This window comes from Crinia signifera, chromosome 5 (genome assembly GCF_055691185.1).
Source record: "Crinia signifera chromosome 5, ASM5569118v1, whole genome shotgun sequence".
Lineage (NCBI taxonomy): Eukaryota > Metazoa > Chordata > Amphibia > Anura > Myobatrachidae > Crinia > Crinia signifera.
The window spans coordinates 98,209,127-98,230,778 of record NC_139221.1 but is presented as its reverse complement, the minus strand read 5'-3'; the positions used below and the strand labels follow the sequence as shown (position 1 = coordinate 98,230,778).

At 41.8% G+C, this 21,652-nt stretch overlaps 1 protein-coding gene across 3 annotated transcripts in view; it reads left to right on the top strand.

The window, feature by feature from the left end:
• NETO1 (neuropilin and tolloid like 1) overlaps positions 1 to 21,652 on the top strand; it is a 137,589-nt gene that overhangs the window by 31,448 nt on the left and 84,489 nt on the right. For all 3 annotated transcript variants that reach the window (XM_083187726.1, XM_083187725.1, XM_083187724.1), the window contains exon 4: positions 2,259 to 2,507. In XM_083187726.1, coding sequence (XP_083043852.1) covers positions 2,259 to 2,507 — 249 coding nt within the window. The remainder of the gene's footprint in view (positions 1 to 2,258; positions 2,508 to 21,652) is intronic.

The window sequence follows — 21,652 nt, the reverse complement described above, 5'->3', positions numbered from 1 at the left end:
ACTGAGATCGATTTTTGGCCATTCTGTATTGACTATAGATGACAATTTTAAAATGGTGCCACACATTTTTTTATTGAATTGAGATCTGGGCTTTAACTTGTCCATTGTAGAATTTCGATGTTTTTGTTGTGTTACCACTCTTGGGCTTTAATATTGTCCTGGTCAAAGGTGAACTTTACCCAGTCTTTTTTATCTTGACCAGTTGTTTTCGAGGAATCTGAAAATGTGGTGCACTATATGCTCGTATTTTAAACCATTCATCGATCCTATAGATAAAAAGTCCCCAATGAGGAGCATGTTTGCTGAGGGATGGGAACGGTTAGATTTTTACCACATGTATTATTTTGAATTGGGGCCAAAAGCTACTTTTTCTACACATGACCTAAAATCCTTATCCCACATTTTAGCTGGGTCACTCTACCACTTACCATCAGACACTCACCTTTCTACAAAACATGAAGCTGGCTCTCAAGACCAAATCCTGACATCTCACATTCTAACCATTTGCTCTGTTACCCTTGTCTCTGACCTTTACAATGTAAGCTCTCCCTCATCTGCTTGATCTTCTCTTAAAATATCTTCTTCTGTATACTTCTTGCATTGGCAGCTATACAATGCTTATTCCAGTGTCATGACCGCTGATGCAGCAACGTTTATCTGCAATACCTTGTACTTTTCCTAGTTTGTCTTGTACTCTAAGTTGCTGTTTTTCTTGTTTTGTTGATTTGTTTATGTACTTTGTGCTCTGGAACCCTTGTGGCATCAAATAAATAAACAATAATAATAAAATAATACTATTACAACTTTGCTATAATATATTATTGTAAATACAATTAGAAGATTATACTCTGTGAGTGTTTGTGTGTGATTGTCCACTATCAAGCAAATGTGCTACAGTACTGTGTGTTGTGTATACAATATTCTAGATATATAGTAATACATTTTCTTAATTCTGTCTATATATGGCACTGACCCTTGGGAGTTAAGGTCCATACACACTGGGCAATTTTGCACAATGTGTATGGACAGCGATGATCGATGTCATCGCTGGGGGGAAAGCCGCTCAGTGCATACACACTGAGTGGCTTTCTTCCTGCCCAGTGCTGTCAGTGGGGGGGCGGGAGGCTTTCCATAGCACATCACTATGGATAGCCATCCACAAAGCCGCTCATCTGCTGGTAATACCAGCAGATGAGCGGTGGCCGGCAATGATGATGCGGGAGCATGCAGCAGCGCTCACAGCTCATCGCTGTCCTGTACACACTGGTTGGCTTTCATGCTGAAAGCCGCTCAGATGAGAAAACTGTTGTTATTATAATGTTTTTACTTCCTTTCTCATTGCCATGGGGGTTATGAGTTTATTGCCATGGGTTTTGCACACATTGCCACGTGTTAAGTGCTCTTTTCCAGGGGTTACATGCTCTTTTCCAGGGGTTAATTGCTCATTACCAGCGGTTACGTGCTATTTTCCAGGGATTTATAACTAGTTGCCAGTGGGGTTTCTTGCTTGTTGTGAGGCGGTTTCTTGCTCATTTCCATGGGGTTACATACTTGTTGCAATGGAGTTTCACATGCACTTCCATGTATTGCTGTATGCACTGCCTCCCCCTGACACACGCGAGCTTCAAATTATATTTTGTCACCTGGTCTCACATATCACAATGCTGCCACTGAGGGGCCCCACTGCACTGATTTGCCTGGGGGGCCCATAATGTTGGTAAGATGGCCCTGAGTACAGTATGCTATACCTGAGCTGATGATTGAAAATAGTAATAATAAGAATACTACTGTACTACTACTATTACTACTAATAAGAATATATTTAATGTAATTGTACCCTTTGTGATAGACATTACAATTCAAGACATTTCAACAGAAAATGTAATTATGCTACTAAGCACTGCAAGGAAGGAACGTATTTTATTAAAATAAAAACAGAAGAACATGGAAGACTTTTTCTTTAAATAAAAATCCTACAATGAAAAAATACTGAAATGTATCTAATCATTCATGTATAAATATTGACATTGGTGACCATTAAAATTAATATTTAATTTTTAGAAACTGTTCCACATTTATAAATTCAGTATAATGCTGCAATGTTTCAGAACTATATTACTAGAGGGCAGATAATGTAATTTCAACTAATAGTCCTGTATAAAAGATTATATATGGACGTCATTTCTTAGACCAGTATTGATAATAAGTTAATTATTTAGAATACATGAAAACATAATAATGACGGTTTTCTATTGCAGCGGCCCCCCGACAATGTATTGAACTTCATTTTGATGACAAATATGCCATAGAGTCTTCATGGGAGTGTAAATTTGACCATATTGAAGTAAGAGATGGACCCTTTGGCTTTTCTCCAATTATTGGGCGCTACTGTGGACAACAAAACCCTCCTTTTATAAAATCAAGTGGAAGATTCTTGTGGATTAAATTTTTTGCTGATGGAGAATTAGAATCTCTTGGATTTTCTGCACAATATAATTTTACACCAGGTAAGCAAAATATATATATTTATGTACATTCATTATATCATATGGATGACTCTTCACAGGAACACACAATGTCTCTGTCCCAGTTTGTATACCAGTGTACCCGGCAGCTCCGTTCAAACACCGTAGGCATTCACCAGTATCAAACAGATGTAGGAAATCAGGAAGAATTAGAACGTGCACTACTGTATATAGCGCATGTATCCATTTTAAAATCGATAACTGCGCTATCGAGTGCACATTCTAATTCTTCCAGATATATAAAGTAAAAGCTCTTAAGGCTTGTATACATTATACAATAATGGTTATAGGTACGCACTATGATGACATTGTTAATGATGTCATGCTGTCAAATTCTGAATATCTAGTTAGTGACAGCATTCTCCTGGATTTGCCCCCTTAACAATAACGTTAACAATATTGTTTAGTGTGTACGCATGGTTTCATCTATCTAGGCGTATAGGCAGTTCAAGGGGAAAATTGATATTGTGTAATGTGTATGCACCTTTAAGTCTTATCTTGAATAATAGCTTCAGCATTGATAACAGTTACTGTAGTTTAAGGCATAATAATGACATAGGATCAAGAGGACATGACAGTTATACTTCTTATTAGAACAGAAGTTTCATTCAATGTCAATCTGCTATAAACCATCTGTGTATAAAGATCATCTGTGCAGCAATGGGGAATTGTTTGGTAAATCTACTGTAACTTGATTGGGGGTTTACTGGTGCAAATGAGTAATGAAATAGTTTATTTCTTGTTTTCAAAAAGTTATTTGGGGTACTTTTTTCATGTCTCTGTGATACTCATTTAATATGTTAAAAGAGCAGTTTATTTGGTTAATCAGGCATGCGCTGAGAAAAAATAATAATATCAAACCAGTGCATGGAAGGACATTAAGGGTGTGGTACATATCAGGGAACCAGATAAAACGCGTTGGGTATTGAATTGTGGAATATACGATTGTACTGTACGACCTGCTCTTGATTGTATCAGTTGGAAATGCCAGTGATTAACTGTTTGATCAGGATTAATGTTGATCTCTGGCGGAACTTGGTGATGTGTAATGCAAAATACAGTAAGTTCAGAACAAAGTTTGCAGCATAGAAATTCTATTGTTATTAATATTTTATCTGGTTCTTCTCCAGCTTAACAAGGACAGAGCACAGAAAATGTGTAGAAACATATTAGGCAGTAGAAGTAGCCAGTCATTCAGATATAGTTCAAGATTTTTTTATTTATTTATTTATTAATAGTTTCTTATATAGCACATACATATTCCGCAGCACTTTACAGAGAATAGTTGAACATTCACATCAGGCCCTGCCCCAGTGGAGTTTACAATCTACAATATATTCCCTACCACATGTACAAGCACATACAGACATTCTAAGGTTAATTTTGTTAGACGCCAATTGACCTACCAGTATATTTTTGGATTGTGGGAGGAAACCGGAGTACCCAGAGTAAACCCATGCAACTACGGGGAGAATATACAAACTCCGAAAAGTTATGGCCATGGTGGGCATCGAACCCATGACCTCAGCGCTGTGAGGCAGTAATTCTGACCATTGCACCATCCGTGATGCCCCGATGGCAAAACTAAGTTAGATTTTGCTGCGCTATTAATGGATAACATTAGTTAGCAGTTGATTATCGCTAAAACTGTTTCTGCTTTTTTGGGGGATACGGCAACAATAAGAGATGTACACTTGCAACACCATTTTGTAATTGCTATAGCAGGATGGCAATAAAAATGATCCATAGTGGAAAAATATTGAAATAAAATTATTTTCCGAATGTAAAATACATCAAACTAATTCATCTTCTATTCTTGACTTGTCTATTATATTTTCATTTAGATTTGAATTCAAGCTGCGTAACATATACCTAATACATTTCATAACTAGCTGGCAGATTGAGTATCACTCAGTGGTGCTTGTTATTTTTATTGGTTAATTGGGGCATAACAATACTTTCCATTGTTGTCATAAGTATAGATATGAAGACAAACTTATCACCGCAGATTAATAAATAAAGCACTATTTTCCCATTTATTGCATTTGATGTATAAATAGGAAAGCGAAAGGCAGTCTTTTAATTATATACAATAAAACTTAGTCAGTTATAAAAATAGAAAGATTGTGAGGTAGTCAGTGGTTTGTATATACCATCATTCACTGTGACAATCTAATCTATTTGACATTAAGTAATACACACCCAGGGCAGCCGAGAGGAATGCTGGCCCCCGGTAAAATTTTGGGGGCGTGGCCTAAGTTTGGTCTAATGTTTAGAAGAGGGTAAAGAAAACTCTAAAAACTGTAATCTCAGCAGCAGCACACACCTACAGCATGTGCTGTGCTGACAGCAGGCTCAGCATAATCTCTCACGATCTCATGCTGAGCCTGCTATCAGCACAGCACATTCTGTAGAATTGTGTGCTGCTGTTGCTACCCAGGAGGGACAGAAGGGGAAGGGAGGGGTCGGACCAGGGCCCGCCCCCCAGCAAGCCTGGGCACGGGTAATTAGTACCCGCTCCCCCCCTCTCGGCTGCCCTGTACACACCCTGTATGTCCTAGGTAAATCTTGGAAGGAGTAATGGCTACCTTACCTACTAAGAGCAGTTATACCAATGAACTGTATTAAATGTAGCAGGTATCCAATAGGTTAGAATATATACATAAATGTAAATTTCATTTAGGAACACTTAGATTATGAGACAGAAGGAAGGTATATGTGGGAGATCACCCAGCAATGTGTGAAGCAGCTGCATGCATGTCCCCCAGCACCACATAGAGGGTCCAGATCACCTGTATGTAGGTGTAGATGTGGAACTCAGCTATCAACTGTATATATATATATATATATATATATATAAGGCAGATGAGGGCACTCCAGAATGACTTCAAAGTAAATGCCGGAGTGCAGCGGGTGGCAGGGATAAGCAGAAGGACAGAAAGCAGAGGCACTCCACGGACTTGTAAAATAACGGGCACAAGGGCACACAGAAGTGGCCGACGTTTCGGAACTTTTAATCCGTTTTCAAGGCATGAACACATATACATACAAAATAACATACCTTTAAACCCTGTCAGGGTCCACCTCCGGTGCCGTATCTCCCGCTGCGAGCCGGCGTCCATCCTTACTTCCGGGTCAGGTGATCGTGTCGCGGGTGTACGTCACTCTACCGCTTCCGGGATCCCTGCACGGAGCATCATGTTGTCTGGCAACGCCGACGCGAAGAAGGCACTGGTGGGGCTAGAGAGGGAGACACCATGAGACAACATTACAATCAGTGAAAAATATAAAAAAGTGGGAGAGCACACATATAGGAAAATTGCGTGAGAACAGTCTATGTACATAGGCTAGGAGGCAGGTAGCAGCAGATAGAGTGGGGGCAGTCAGTTACATGAACATTCCATAGGACAATTGTTCATTTAAACCTCTGGGTCTGACTGTCCAATCTCGCTATCCACTGGGTTTCTAACTGGAGCAATCGCTTGCCTCTGTCACCGCCTCTCAGATCTTCAGCAACCTGGTCGATAATTATATATTTGAGACTAGCCAAGCTATGTTTCTCAGTAAAGAAATGTTTGGCTACAGGTTGGTCCATAGGTTTATTATTAAGCGCTGCACGTATTGCTGTGCGATGGAGAGCGATTCTCTCCTTAAAAGATCTAATCGTTTTGCCTATATAATAAAGGCCACACGGGCACTTTATAATATAGACAACATGCGTACTAGAGCATGTGAGAGGATATCGAATTTTGAACTCGTGACCCGAGTGAGGATGGAAAAAAGACTTAGATTGGATCATCGCTTTGCAAGTTGTACAGCCCGTACAACGGTAGCAACCTCCAGGTTTGCATTGAGTTCCTGGTGGGAGTCTTTTAGAGATGTCGGTCCTGACTACCCAGTCTCGGATGTTTCTTCCTCTGGTGTAGCAGGACATTAGACGTGTATTTTTAAGCTGTTTCAGATGTTTGTCATGCTGGATGGTAGGCCACAACATGTTTGACATTGATTTGATGTACGGGTCAGCTGGATTAAAAGCTCGTACCCAACCGATCACATCTTTCTTCTGAACTTCGACCTCTTTTCTCTTCAAGGTCTCACTTCTTGAGATTTTGTCAATTCAGTTTCGAGCCGTCAACAGTATTTTGTCCGTGTAGCCTCTTGCTTTAAATTTGTTTTGCATCATATATATATGTATATATATATATATATATACATACAGTACATAGAGTGGACATAGGAGGATATCTGCTGTCCTTGTCTCCCACAACTTGGTTTCTGTTCGTAAATATACAATTGCAGTAATCCCTCAATGTGGGTTCTAATAGGATGAGAGTATCTTGAAAAGTGAATATTGGGACAGGATTTGTAAAATAGAGTGCTGGGTGTGTCAAGAAGATATGCTGCTGCTCTCCATGTGTTTGAATAACATTGATGGGGAGTGAGTGATATCCCATTCACCCCATAGACACTTCAAAATAGGAAGATACTACAATACTACAATAGAAATTGGTATGGCCACAAGAGGGCCACTTGGCTTTTGTGGGGTAACCAGAAATCGACAAAAGTGAGGGAAGTGTACCTGAGGATAATAAGAATAAAGGTTCCACTTACTATTGTAAGTGGAACCTTACTATCTATCTTCCTATTTCGGAGTGCCTACGGAATGAATGTGATATTGCTCACTCCCATCAATGTTATTTTTGTCGCTCACTCCCCATCAATGTATTTTTATGTGGAATGCCCTCCCAGAATTTGTATACAATTAAAAGTTACATTTTTTTAAAGCAAAAAGTGCCCCCACAACAAGAGAGTGCCTTTCTCTTTCCTATTTTTACTAAATAGACTATCAGGGGAGCATCGCCACGTGACTCCCTGTCCACGGATACAGTAACACTGAGTTTAGACCCAACATAAATTTATGTAAAAGAGATATGAATGTATTCTGTATAAACAAATGAATGAAACATTTATACATTTGAAACATTTTGTAGATGACTATATTTCTGTCAATGAGGGCCTTATAATTAATTAATTTCCTTTCTCTGAACTATTGATTTTCCAACTGAAAAGTATTGGTGTATTGTAAAAATAGGGTTATTTATTAATGCAAATACATTTTCATTAAATTAAATTAAATGTTCATTATACTTCATTGTTGAAACTACTTGATATAAATTCTTACTTGGCTTTCCATTTTAGTAGCAGTATTCTGTCCTGTTACAATGGTTTCTTTTACTAACCTAGGCTGCATATTTTCGCTGCCTATCGAGCAGGCAAATGCTGTCCATTGAACACATACCCCCCCCCCCTCCCCTCCGCGATTGCCCAAATCCTGCATGTGCTCTTACACATCTGCTCGCATGCGTCCGCACACAGAAGAAATCATTCAATGGTTTCTCACCATCAAATAATTTTTCCTCCCTTCGCAGTTAAAAGTAAGTCTATACTTACCTTTATCCTGCTCGGTAATGGCCGAAATGGGGGTAGGTGCTGATGTCAACCGCCCGCCTTGAACAAGAATGTGTTTTCATGGGCGCACCCAGCGTTTTTGTGTGCATGCCCATAAAACATCGGGCGGACCCCAACAACCTCCTCCCACCAGCTGCCCATCATTTAGCAAATGCCCTGGTGAGTTTAAAACATGTTGAAGGTGTTTGGAACATGAGCGACGATGTGCATACGCTGACACGCAATCATTGGAAAGAAAATTCAGACCTTTGCGAACAGTCTGAATCAGCCCCCTAATTAAATTGTCTGCAATTTGATGACTGATTCTTAAGGTTTTTGGCAAGCTGATTTCAAATAGGGCCACCAGATTTCTCTATCATGTAAGTTTTTTCAAAAAGTGAATGAAAAACTTTTATTTCAAAAACATAAAAAATAGTTTTAGGCACAAAATGATAGAAATCCATTCTGATATTGTAACAAACATTAAACAGTTCTATGCATGTTTACACGTCCTTATACCGCCTTTTCCTTTTCCCTGTCAAAGATCCTTTTGGTACTTTTCTCTTGTAGACAGCTGGCGGCTGTTCTCTGTTCAGAATCACACAGTAGCCCGCAATCATGTTGACATTCCACCTACGCTCGTATCTGAGTTCCATCTCCTTGATGTCTTGATGAAATCTTTCCTCCTGCTCTTCACTTACTGCATCAAGAGTTAATGAAAATAAACTTTTAAATTCATTAAAAAAAAAACAAATCTATTATCCTCTTTATCTTAGAATGCTCTTTCTTCAAAATGTAATCAAATTATAGTATAAATGATACAATGACACTTTTGTTTTAAAGTTTAATACAGTTATACTGGAAACCTTGAAAATTAAAAACGTAATTGTAGAGAAATGGTACGTGACGCAGAAGTTCAAACCAGAGTGCCACAAAATAGGTAACAAGACACACATATTTACCTCTCAAGTGTCTGTCTAGACTCTCCCTGGATGACAGGACCGACTGTCATCTGTGCTGTTTGCGTGCAGTCCACAGCACAGCATCTCTACAGTTGTTCCTGAGGACTCACACAGCAGCGCTGCTGACATGATAGTAAAACTGCATCTCATGTCCTAAAACTAGTGGGGGGAATTTACTATTGAATGAGTACAAATGGTCGTGTTCGTACCCATTCTATGTAAAATACATACGTTTTTCACACATCGTATAATTTACTAAACAATAAATGCTTACGATTCGTAATTTTACCATTCGTATCTTTCTAGAAATTAAAAAAATATGAACAGATTAACCATTGATAGAATAGGGCCGTACAGTAAGTCCCCATTAATTTTAATAGTATTGACAAATTTACTGGTGAATACCAATACGATTCACTAGTAAATAAGAATTGCAAACAGAACATCTTTTCCATTTGCATTTGAGGAAAGCACTACAGGCTTATAGTGTAAAAAAAAAATTGAATAAATAATAAAAAAAGGGTACTGTTTACCTAGAATGGCGCCCATCACGGGCATCGCATGTACATCACATGCCATTATAATGGCATGCGATGCGACCGATGCGATGCCCGCGATTTTACATAGAAATGCATGTTAAAATGTAAATCGCGTCGGTCGCATCGCATGCGGCCATAAAATCGCATGGAATGCGACCAACGCGATTACCGCGATTTTACATAGGGAACAATGTTAAATGGCCCCGCGAGGGGCGGCGGTACGCGTCCGCCGACCTTTTCATACCCCTACTATCCACGTCGGCGTGGAGTTGAGAATAGAAAGTGTGGCGAGCGCAGCGAGCCACCGAGCCCGAAGCATGGCGAGCGTAGTGAGCCCTGCGAGGGGACGCGGATACCTGTGAAGCCCGCGAGGGGACGCGGATACCTGTGAAGTTATCCGCGTCCCCTCGCCACGCTATCTATTCACAACTCCACGCCGACGTGGATAGTGGGGGTATGAAAAGGTCGGAGGACGCGTACCGCCGCCCCTCGCGGGGCCATTTCACACTTCAGGGTGGCTATTTGGGGTCTGTGGGCCATTTAACATTGTTCCCTATGTAAAATCGGGTCAATTGGGCCATTTAACATTGTTCCCTATGTAAAATTGCGGTAATCGCGTCGGTCGCATCGCATGCTATTTTTTGGCCGCATGCGATGCGACCGACGCAATTTTTTACCTTGTGATGCCTTAGATCAAAATCGTATGCACCGTTCTAGGTAAACAGTACCAAAAAAAGATGGGATAAATAAATAATAATAAAAAAATGACATGGGGTCACCCCACCACAGCTATGGGACACCAAGATATGGATCTCCACAGCGCTACCTCCGGAATTTTCTTGATTCCCTTAATGTAAATGGGGGGAGAGTAGAACTCTCCAAACGTGTAGGGGAAAATAAAACAACACAGTTTCCTTAGTAGTACAGATCTGTGAACAAAGTTCCACGAATTCTGAATCCTAAAATAACTCACCTAGTCAAGCTAGGGGATGTTCACGTAACGGTTTCTTTATAGATTGTTAATACATATAATAAAAGTACGAGAACTCACCAGGGGACAATGCCCTATTTTCATCCAAAGGTTTCTTTTTATTTCATCATCCAAAGGCCAGGACCATACGGATATTCCAAACAAAGAAGATTTTTATTCCATAAAAGCAGGACATCCACCCTCCCACTGCAATCGGACGCTCCTCTCCCACCCGGAATGAGAGAAGTGTAGTCCAGGTCGTGTAAAGATGACAACACACTGGTGGATATGGGTTTAGTCCAGAGATAAAATTGTTCCTTAACAACAACGCATTTTGAACTAAAACAGTTCTTCCTCAGGGTGTGGGGTATCCCAATCCTTGTGGTTATTCCCAGCAGCAACCTCTTTGTGAGCGCAAGTAACTTCTGTCAACTTTGTATCATATTGTGTTCCACCACAGCTATAACCAGTAAATAAGATATAAGTTGGTCTTAAAGAACTGGTCCTGGTTTTAGAAATTCAGAGGCCTAGAAAGTTGGGGGTCCCCAGGATTTCTAAAACCAGCACCAGGCTCAAGGGCCAGTCCTGGTTCCCAAAATATGGAGGTCAAAATGAAATGGGGTCCCCAGTATTTTGACAACTAGCACCAGGCCCAAACAGTCAACTGGGTAATGCCACAGCCAGGGGAAATGTTTTATACAAGTTCCTCTGGCCAAAGCATTATCCCCCTGACTGGTCAGCCCAGGGTGGGACCCTGGGGGACTAGGGACCCCTCTAATAAAGGAGTCCCCTCCTTCCAGAATAATCCCAGGGCCGTGGGTACGGGCTGATGATATGTGTAAAAAATAGAAAAATAAACTATTGTGTTTTGTTGTGGAACTACAACTCCCGGCAACCCTGCCATGCATGCAGGGACTTGGAGAACCACAAGTACCAGCAAGTAAAGACAACGTTTTCAATCCCAAATCCCAATTGTTATCCGTAGTTGCTACTTTGGATTTCTGTGATGTCCAGGAGCTAAGAGTGAGGCGGTGCCATTTCACTCAGTCTCAGCTTCTTTCTCAGTGGCGCCGGCAGTGTTTGACTGGCAGTGAGCTTTAATCTGTGTCATTGTGAATTATTCATAAACAATTGTGTTATTTTTTATATTATGCAAGATATTTGTAACATTAGGGTATAGTGGGATTTGCATTTTGGTTTTCAAAAAAATATTATTGGCCAAATGTAAATGGATTCAATGTCCTTCTTGCCGATCGGTGAAAAGGGAGCGTGTCCCCGTGGATTGTGGAGATACGGTGGTGATCGGGACAATCTATGGCCTTTCTCGGCAAAACAGGCCCAACAGCTTGTAAAGTCGGGCCTGTTCTGTCGATCTGCCTCTTCAATGATGTCGGGAAAGACAGTATTGAATAGACGCCCGCCACTATTTCATCCATCGGAAATAGTGGCGGAGATAGAATATCCCCAAATAAGTCTTAAAAATGCTGGAGGCATTTCTTGTGCTTTGTTCATGCTTGTAGTTTTTTCAGCGCCCCAGGTAAGCATAAGCCTATCCCGCTCCTCCACCAATATCCACTTATCAGCTACATTTAAGTCTGATTAGCACCTTCTGCTGGTGGGGGAGCAGGGATAACAGCATGTGGTAGTCTGTCCAATCCACTGGGTTCCCAAATAGTTTGCAGCAAGCACCGTTAAAGATGAATCCAAAGCAGCGTTTGGAAAAGTTCCATTAGGTAGCAGGCTGCAATTGGAGGGGTGTGGGTCTGTTCCAAAGGAACTTCAGATGCGTTTTGCTGTGTTAGGGGTACAGCGATAAAGCTGTGGACCCAGTGGATTGGACAGACTACCACCACCTGCTGTTACCCCTGGATCCCAAATTTATTTCAAGCAGGACCCTGCTGTGCTATTCTGAGGACGCTTGCTGCATTGCTATCCAAATGGATTGAAATCCTCTAGCGCAGGCATGCCCAAAGTCAGGCCCGGGGGCCAAATGCGGCCCGTGCTGTCAGTTCAAGCGGCCCACAGCCTCCAGCTGGAAGTGGGCAGAGCATCAGATGTGGGAAGCACAGCACAGGACACTAAAGGTGGGGCCCTGGTGAGCACGCCTTTACCGTGCTGTCTGTTGCAGTGAGGAGGTGCCGGCCGCCACAGTCAGATGTGTTTGGCGTCCTACCCCTGCTGCTGCAATTGTATATCACCCTACTCCCCAATCACAGTGACAGCAGTGTTTAGGGAGGGGGGCAGGAAGGGGGAAGCTTGCTCCCGTAACATGCTGAGCGGAGGAGGGCAGCAGCGGGAGCCCAAGCATCTCCTGTCCGTGCAGTGCCTGCTTTGCCTCTCCTTCCTCTGGCTCACAAAATGGGCTGGGAAACATACAGAGAAGGGAGGGAGCAGAGTGGGGGACATACTTTGAAGGAGGGTCAGGCTGGGGGACATACAGTAAATGGAGGCAGTGATGGCCATTCAGAGAAGGGGGAGCAGGGGCAGGCTGAGGGACATACAGTGAATGGGGGCAGAGTGGGGTACATAGTGAATGGGGGTCATACAGTGAAGGAGGGTCATACAGTGAAGGAGGGCCAGGCTTGGGGACATACAATGAATGGAGGCACTGATGGACCTTAAGAGAAGTGGGGCAGGCTGGGGGACAGAGTGAATGGGTGCAAAGTGGGGAACATACAGTGAATGGGGGCAGGCTGGGGGAAATACAGTGAAGGGGCAGGCTGGGGGACATAGAATGAATGGGGGCAGAGTGGGGGACCATTCTGATGTGATTATTGATTCAAATGTCAGGCTGAATGGTCGGCCCCCACACATTTACACTTCACCAAATCTGGCCCTCGTCGCAAAAAGTTTGGACACCCCTGCTCTAGCGGCATTGGGTAAATATCAACTCATCCATTGCAGGTTATCTTTAATCCATTTACCAATGGTACTCACTTCCATCCAATTGAGCAGCAATTTAAAACAATGAGACATTGCATTATTCAGCAGACTTGGTTCTGGTTCCATTAGCCAATATTGGTTTTAACCCCATATATATATTTATATGTATTCTTAACCTACACTTGTGCTTATTTTTCATGTATTTTATATGCATTGTTAATATATTTTATTGATTTACTTCATCATCCAAGCGCCACTTCTTCTTTTTTTTTTACATATACATATGCCTTTGTTAAAATAAAATGAAAAACTCTTACCCACTCCTTACTGGCTGCAAAAGCTGCAGTCCAGGCACTTTCATATCTGCTTTAGAACACTGTATAGGTTCCATTGATGAGTACGCAACTTCCAGAAATTATTCTGTATTTTTATTACTAGTACATTTTTAAATTAAATTGCATTCTTATTCACACTAGTGTTGCAGCTGGGTACTTAGGTTACATCTGCTGGTTTTATTAGTATTGTCACATTTCTTTTTTTTTTTATCAAAGCTCAAATGCTGCCATGGGGAAAATGTAGGAATTCTAGAGTAGATGATTCCAAACATTCTATTTCAGAAATAAAGCAAGATCAAATTTGTCAAAATAATGTAACAGAGACTATTTTTGTGAGGATTCTTTGACTCATTACACTGGTCAACACTGCCTATAGTCAAGACTTTTTCAGTCTTCTTAGGGTAATTTGAGGGTGCTGATTCTGAATATGACATTAGTTTTCCCAGATTGTCTCTACTTTGTGAGATAATTGGGTACCCCATGAAAAACAGTAAAACGCATATTAAGTTTTGGATATGCAGCACGGTGTAGATTAGGATGTAGAAATGAATACAAATCACTTCAAAAGAAACACAAGACACTCAAAATTAATATTTATTTTATGAAATAACATATAAACATGGTAAACTTTTGACATTTAGACCAGGAATGTTACTACAGCACAATATCCTTCTCTTGACTGAAGAGAGGCAAAATTCTCTCCTCGCATTTCCTGTAATGGGTGATGTTAACGTCTGGTTTCAAGCAATTCTTTTCTATTAGCCTGGAAGTCAAAATTTCTGAGTCTTGTTTTGAAAAACTTAGGCTTCGAATAAGATCACTAAGTTCTTCTTGGGAGAATTGCTGAGGTGCTGTAGTGCAACCTTTATATTAATTTCCACTGCTATCACTTTAACTCAGTGGCGTAACTACCGTGGGTGCAGTGGGAGCAGCTGCTATGGGGCCCGAGCTGTTTCCAGGGCCCGCAGCTCCCCCTGCACACACTGTAGTCTGCCCTCAAAGCTCAACACTTGCCAGAGAGAGGCAGCTCCTCCCGGCTCCTGCGAGCAGCAGCCGTGGAGGATGTCGCGGCAGCGCTCTACCCCGACCCCACAAACTTGTTTTAACTAGCCTGTCACTGTCAGGTGGCAAGCCTCGCTTCGGGCTTCTGTACGAGACACAATTTGCAGACATTTAGGGGGCGGGGCTTAATGCCGGGAAGGCCCCGCCCCCATCAGAGACCTCTCTGGCTGACTGTGCTCAGTCAGGCTGCTGTTATAAGGTAACTTTTTCTCTCAACTTCCTTCCTATTTCTTCCTTTGCAGTATGTGTCTCTACACATTCATTCAATCCATCTCTCTCAATCCAAATGAAGCCAGCAGTGGTGTCATGTCACTGACACTAATAGGATTTTTAAATGTTTATAATCACAACATACTTTAGCACCTTGATTTTATGTGAGTTTAGGATAGAGTGACTTTATGTGTGTGTACTTTCCCCACAAGTAATAGCTGACTGCCCCTACTACTGTAAGCAGGGTGATCTGACAAATGACTGTAGGTGTACAACTGCTACCTCGTGTGTGTGTGTGTGTGTGTGTGTGACACCCAGAAACCACCTCCCAGCTGTGTAACCCCTTCCCTTTTGTGTGACACCCTGTGCTTCCCTCCTATCCCCACCTTGTGTGACACTGTGCACCCCCAACCTTTGTGTGTGTGTGTGTGTGTTACACCCTATAGCCTCCTCCTCACTGTATGTGACACTGTACACCCCCTACCCCAGTGTGTGTGTGACACCCTATAACCCCCTCCTGACTGTATGTGACACTTTACATCCCCTACCCGTGTGTGTGACACCATGTACCCTCCTATCCCTATGTGTTTGTGATGCCTTGTACCTTCAATCAGTGGCGTAGCTATGTTTTGGGCGCCCCCCACCGTTAGGGGGGGGCGCCCCCCCCATCGCCGCCCCGCCGAGCACCCCTACCCCGCCGCCCTGCCGCCCATGCAAACCCCCCCTCAATCCCCCACAGCCTTACCTATCGCGCTGGTCCCGGCGGCTCCGTTCTTCTGCTGAGGACCACCAGAAAATGGCCGCCCCCATACAGCAGACAGTTTCAGAGAACTGTGTGCTATATGGGGGCGGCCATTTTGTGGTGGTCCTCAGCAGAAGAACGGAGCCGCCGGGAACAGCGCGATAGGTAAGTCTGCGGGGGATTGAGGGGGGGGTTTAACTATAGCACCACAGCCCCCGGCGTCCCCACATGCACAGCGCCCCCCCCGCGGTGGCGGGGGCTGTGGTGCTATAGTTACGCCCCTGCCTTCAATCAACCTGTGCACATGTCACCCTATACCCACACTATACCTGTGTACATCCGCTCTCTGTAGAAGGGGGGCCCTTTCAAAAAATTTCTGTGGGGCCCACCAAGTCCTAGTTACGTCCCTGCTTTAACTCCTTTGTCATCTGACAAAGGAATCTCAGTATGCTTTGACAACAGTAGTACTGGTACCTTTATATCATGTGCAACAGGCCGCTTTGCTGATTAAGGAAGATCTAGATGAATATTTTGCTTTTTCATGATATTTGTCAACAAATAAACAAGTAAATAAAAGTTTCAGAAGCAGTAAGTACACAATGAAGATCAAACCACACTTACTAAGACAAGCAGATCTAAAGCGTTGATGGGAAAAAATGCAATTTATGGGCATTTGCAATATCTCAAAAAATAGAGCCTTTCTGTGAAAACCAATGGCATATTTGGAATCAGTAGCATTAAATGGCCCTAAATTCATTCAAATATCCTTGACTATATAAAATGTGTTGTTGTTTTTTTAACGGTGTTATCTATGTATTTTGGACTTTTTGAAAAACACTGACATTTTTGTAAACTTGCAACAAACATACTGTAGGGGTAAATTTACTAAGTTCTTTTGATGATGGATTCTTGTCCATAGCAACCAATCAGATTCTACTTATTTATTTAGAACCTTCTAGTAGAGAATAGATAGAATCTGATTGGTTGCTATAGGCAACATCCAATCTTCATTAGAACTCCCATCATAGTAAATGAACCCATAATGTTTTATAAATAATGGAAAAGTATCAAAAGACTAAAACACGGACGGACCTTGTATCACTACTGATTTAATAAACAAGTATTGTGTTTTTAGTGCAATTGTTCATATTTGCAGAAGAGATAACAACATTATAACACCACAATATCCAGAGATGCAGTGGTTTAGCACTGCGTCTGCTACCCTATCAATATTTTCCCTTCCCAGATTTACCATGGACCATCACTATTTGACAAAATCACCATAGGCAAACACTGTTTTTACAAAATAAACTATAAAAGTTTAATTTACAATTATATTCCTTTTCCTTGTGTAAATTTTTTCTAGATACTGTACACTTTTCAGTATAATGTCACAAGTGTGGATTTGGATGGATTCATGTGTTGTTCAGTAACTACACTCGGACTAGAAATTGCAGGGTTAAAACGAGCAAGTTAATGATAGATTTTTTCTTTATTGGAAAACAAAACAGGCTGATCCCAAATCACATCTTTGAGAAAAGTCAATAGGTTAAATAAAAATGTAACCAATATGTTATTGCATAGGGTTTAGGAAGATGTAATGGTGGTGACAACTGGATCCGGATGAAGGCACTGAAGAAGATGAAGATTGAAGACAAGATGCTTAGGTTCGAGTTTGAAGAACGGGGAAGAAGTGATTCGGGGTTGGTTCGGTTATAGGTATAGGGATGACCTGAGCAATAGTTCCATCCGGTTAGAAAAATGGAGAAGTGAAGATAATGGAATCTGCTTAGAAGATTAGAGAAGATGTGAAGATGATGGAATCTGGTTAGAATAATGGAGATGAGGTGAAGATAATTGAATACAGTGTTGATGAATGGAGAAGATGTAATAGACTGGGATGGTCAGAAGAGGACATGATGCAGTACGGCGTGTCAGGAACCGTGATGAAGGACAGGCTGAGCTGAGGGCATGTAGCAGACCAGAATTAAGCAGGAGTCTCCACAAGCAAAAGGCTCAAAAACTTATTGCACTGACACTGAATCAGCTGGCGGCAGACACGGATGGGTGAGTACCAAGTCCCACCATGCGCAGCCGTGGCTTTCTGTGACATATAGTAGATAAACGGACAATGTGATGGTTAACATTAATGCCTCACAGCTCTGAAGTCATGTGTTTGATTTCCACCATGGCCCTAACTGTGAAGAGTCCGGTTTCCTCCTATAATCCAAAAACATGCTAGTACAGATGGAGCCTTCCTCAACTAGCCTTCTCTGGTGAGCCATGGCTCATCATGGCTTATTATCATCTATTGTTCTCAGCTGCTATAAAATACATAGAACAATACACAGCAGCATTTCTGCACATATGTATATGATGTGCACGTGCGAAGAAGTCTGGTCGCCGAGTGCACGCTCCCAGCCTTGCAAGGGGGGAATGGAGAGGGGCGTGGGGTGATGTGCTGGGGCATTAGCATATGTGTATGCCCTGCATTTCATGGGCGTTCCCATTAAAACAACCGACAGATATAATATAACCAAGTGCAGGGCACTAATTATAGCCCCAGCTGCCGTATATAAGGGATACTCAACCCTTAAACTGGACCAAAAACAAGACAAAAAATGTAAACGGCGCTAAGAGACTATAACACAAGTATCCAGATAATTTTTTTTTTACAAATTTATTAACACAATCATTAGTTCACAATACCACCGGCCGGTAGGACAATCTCATATATTGTGTGCACATTTAAAAATTAGTAGGCATAAAAAAAACCCAGAAAATTATTAAAAAATCGATATTTATATCATAAGTACAGCATGCTTGGTTTAGGAAATGGCTGATAAGCCGATATATGCACAATTGGGCTTTAGCAATAACCCAGGGGCTAGATGGTTAGTATTTGTTAGAACTGTGTGTGATGCACACAGTGCAGGGGCGTAACTATAGCACCGCAGCCCCCGCGACAACGGGGGGGGGGGGGGGGGCGCTGTGCATGTGCGGGCGCCGGGGGCTGCAGTGCTATAGTTACATCCCGCCGCACCGCCGCAATCCCCGACAGTCTTTACCTGTCAGTCTTCAGTACGCGCTGGTCCCGGCTCCCTTCTTCTGCTATGAGGACCACAACAAAATGTTCGCCCCAATGTAGCAGAAAGTTATCTGAAACTGTCTGCTGCATGGGAGCAGACATTTTGTGGTGGTCCTCATAGCAGAAGAAGGGAGCCGGGACCAGCGCGTACTGAGCATAGGAAAGACTGCGGGGGATGGGGGGATTGCATGGGCGGCGAGGCGGGGGTTGGTGCGGCGGGGCGGGCGAGGGTTGGTGCGTCGGGCAAGGGTTGGTGCGTCGGGGCGGGCGGGGGTTGGTGCGGCGAGGTGCGTGGGTGGGTGCCCTCCCTTTAACGGCGGGGGGGGGGGGGGCGCCCAAAAAGCTAGTTACGCCACTGACACAGTGTATGCTTTTGTTTGACCCTTTTGGTTAGGGAAAGATTTGCCCAGAGTCACAAAGTTATGCAGGGTTAGTACAATCCAGCTCTCAAGTGTGTTAGTCAATCAAACCTGCGCTCAATTATGCGGTACCCCTTGTCACTTAGTATTAATGTTAGGGCAGTGTGCTGCAAGCGCCCATTCAATCAAGGGATTCTGTAAATATAGCAATGTGCTTTGTGCTTATCGCTCTACTACTTGCTATTGAAGTGCTTGCCTGGAGCGGGTCCCTGGCTGCTGGTCTTACCGATGGTGCAGCCTTCTCTAGGACTCCCTGCTCTGGCGTTCTTCTCCCAGGCTCTCGTGGTTAGTGTCGACAGCAGTGTGTTGATGACACCTTTCCCCGCCTCTCTCGTCAGCGGCTTTATCTGATAATGCCCAGTTGGGCATATATCGGCTTATCAGCCATTTCCTAAGCCAAGCATGCTCTACTTATGATATAGATATAGTTTTTTTAATAATTTTCTGTTTTTTTTTTATGCCTACTAATTTTTAAATGAGCACACAGAATGAATGTTCATATAAAACATCCGTTTGCAAGCCTTGTGAATGAATTCAGTGTGCAAATGGATGGTGCGGCCTAACCATTCGCAAGCGGGGTTTTGGTCATTCAAAAGGATCCGTGCACGCGTCCATAATATGGCCCTAAGTCCGACAGCTCTGGCTCACTTAATCCTATTAAAGGGACATCTGTAGGTTATTTGGCTATTTGGCTTCCAATAAAATTAACCCTAGAATGAATGTGTGTACATGTAGTAGGGAATATTGATTGCAAGCTCCACTGGGGCAGGGACTGGTGTAAATGTTCAAATATTCTCTGTATAGCGCTGCGGAATACAGATGGGACCAGTGCTATTGTTGCTAGTGCTTCGCGAGCCACCGGGATCTATGTACTAAGCCTTAGGGGTAAATTTACTGAAATTAGATTTCTATTGAAGGTGGGATGTTACCCATAGCAACCAATCAGTTTCTACTACTTATTTATTTAGCACTTTCTAGAAGATAATAGATGGTATCTTATTGGTTGCTATGGGCAACATCCCATCTTCAGTAGAACTCCCATCTTAATGAATTTACCCCTTACTGAAAGATAAACCGAACAAAGATAAAGTAATATTAATCCGTTATCTCCTTACTGCCTTGTCACAGGCTGTATTAAAAAGTTACAGTTAGGAGCTGGTTGTTTGCTACTTTATTTCCATCCACTATATTTCTCTCCGACTTTGTACATAGACCCCTATATATAAGGAGGTACTTCTATGCTTGGCCATGGAATGCATAGTAAATACCTATATTTTATGTTTACACTGATTAATGTGGAAAAATCTAGAGTATAATATTACTTAGATGTAAAAAATTACAATAGGATCTTTAATTGCGAAATAGACTATTAGACATGTAACTTCTTCATATAAAAAGAAAAGCAAAATGTCCATGAAGGTGGCCCTATTTACTAGACAATGTTATCAGCAGGAAAGGGAGTGTGGAACCTGTATAAAGATAGGCGTACACGAAGAACTCATTAATGACTCAAGGACTCATCAAAGACTTATAGGCTTGAAACATTTCCTCTGTAATTGACACTTCTTATTCCCAGCTGTGATCAGTGAAATACAAAATAACTATATGGCAAGTGCATTTTTACATTTAGTTATCTACAGTACATATGGGGGCAAATGTAATAGGGTGTGAGAATCAGAAAAAGATATTTTGGGAGAGTTTTTTTTTTTTTTTTTAAAGCGGCAATGATATACACTGAATAAAAAAAAACAGGTTGATTTTGCCATGTAATTGATTGCCGTTTTTAAAAAAAAATGGGAACACTCCCAAAATCTTTTTCTTTCTGATTCGCACACCCTATTCAATTAGGGCCTTGATTTCTAAAACACAATTTTGCTCCTTAAAAATTAACAATAATTAAGATGCCTTTCAGAAAAATATGTATGTGTGTTTTAATGTGTAATTTGTCATGTAATAATTATATTAGCACTATAGAGTAGTCTTAAGTTACTATACCAAATTATTCCATAGACTGTAGTATTTTATTTGATGGGAATAGTTTTTACTGGATATTTCTCTCTAGTTAAAAACCAAGTACTCTTAATATTCTCCGTAGCTTAAATTTTCGTATGTTGGCTTTGAGCTGGTTTAGAAGTATTTCACTGATAAACATATGTCCATACAGAACAGTAAGAAACAAAATTCAAATAAATTGATTACTGTGTCACAGTCATTATTAAAAAATCTTTTGAAGCGTGACAGAAGCAGGCTGGCTACATTATTATTCTAGTCACAACCCAACCTTCCAGATGAAACTGTAAAGCCGCCATTTGTTATATAAAAGGACTAACAAACATCTTCGGCCAGATGTTATCTAATAGTTAATGACCAAAGCACCCTGCACTGACTTTTAATACAGTATACAGGCAATGATCATGGTAATAAAATACCTAAATCATATCAGATTTGTTATTATTAAATGTGCATTCA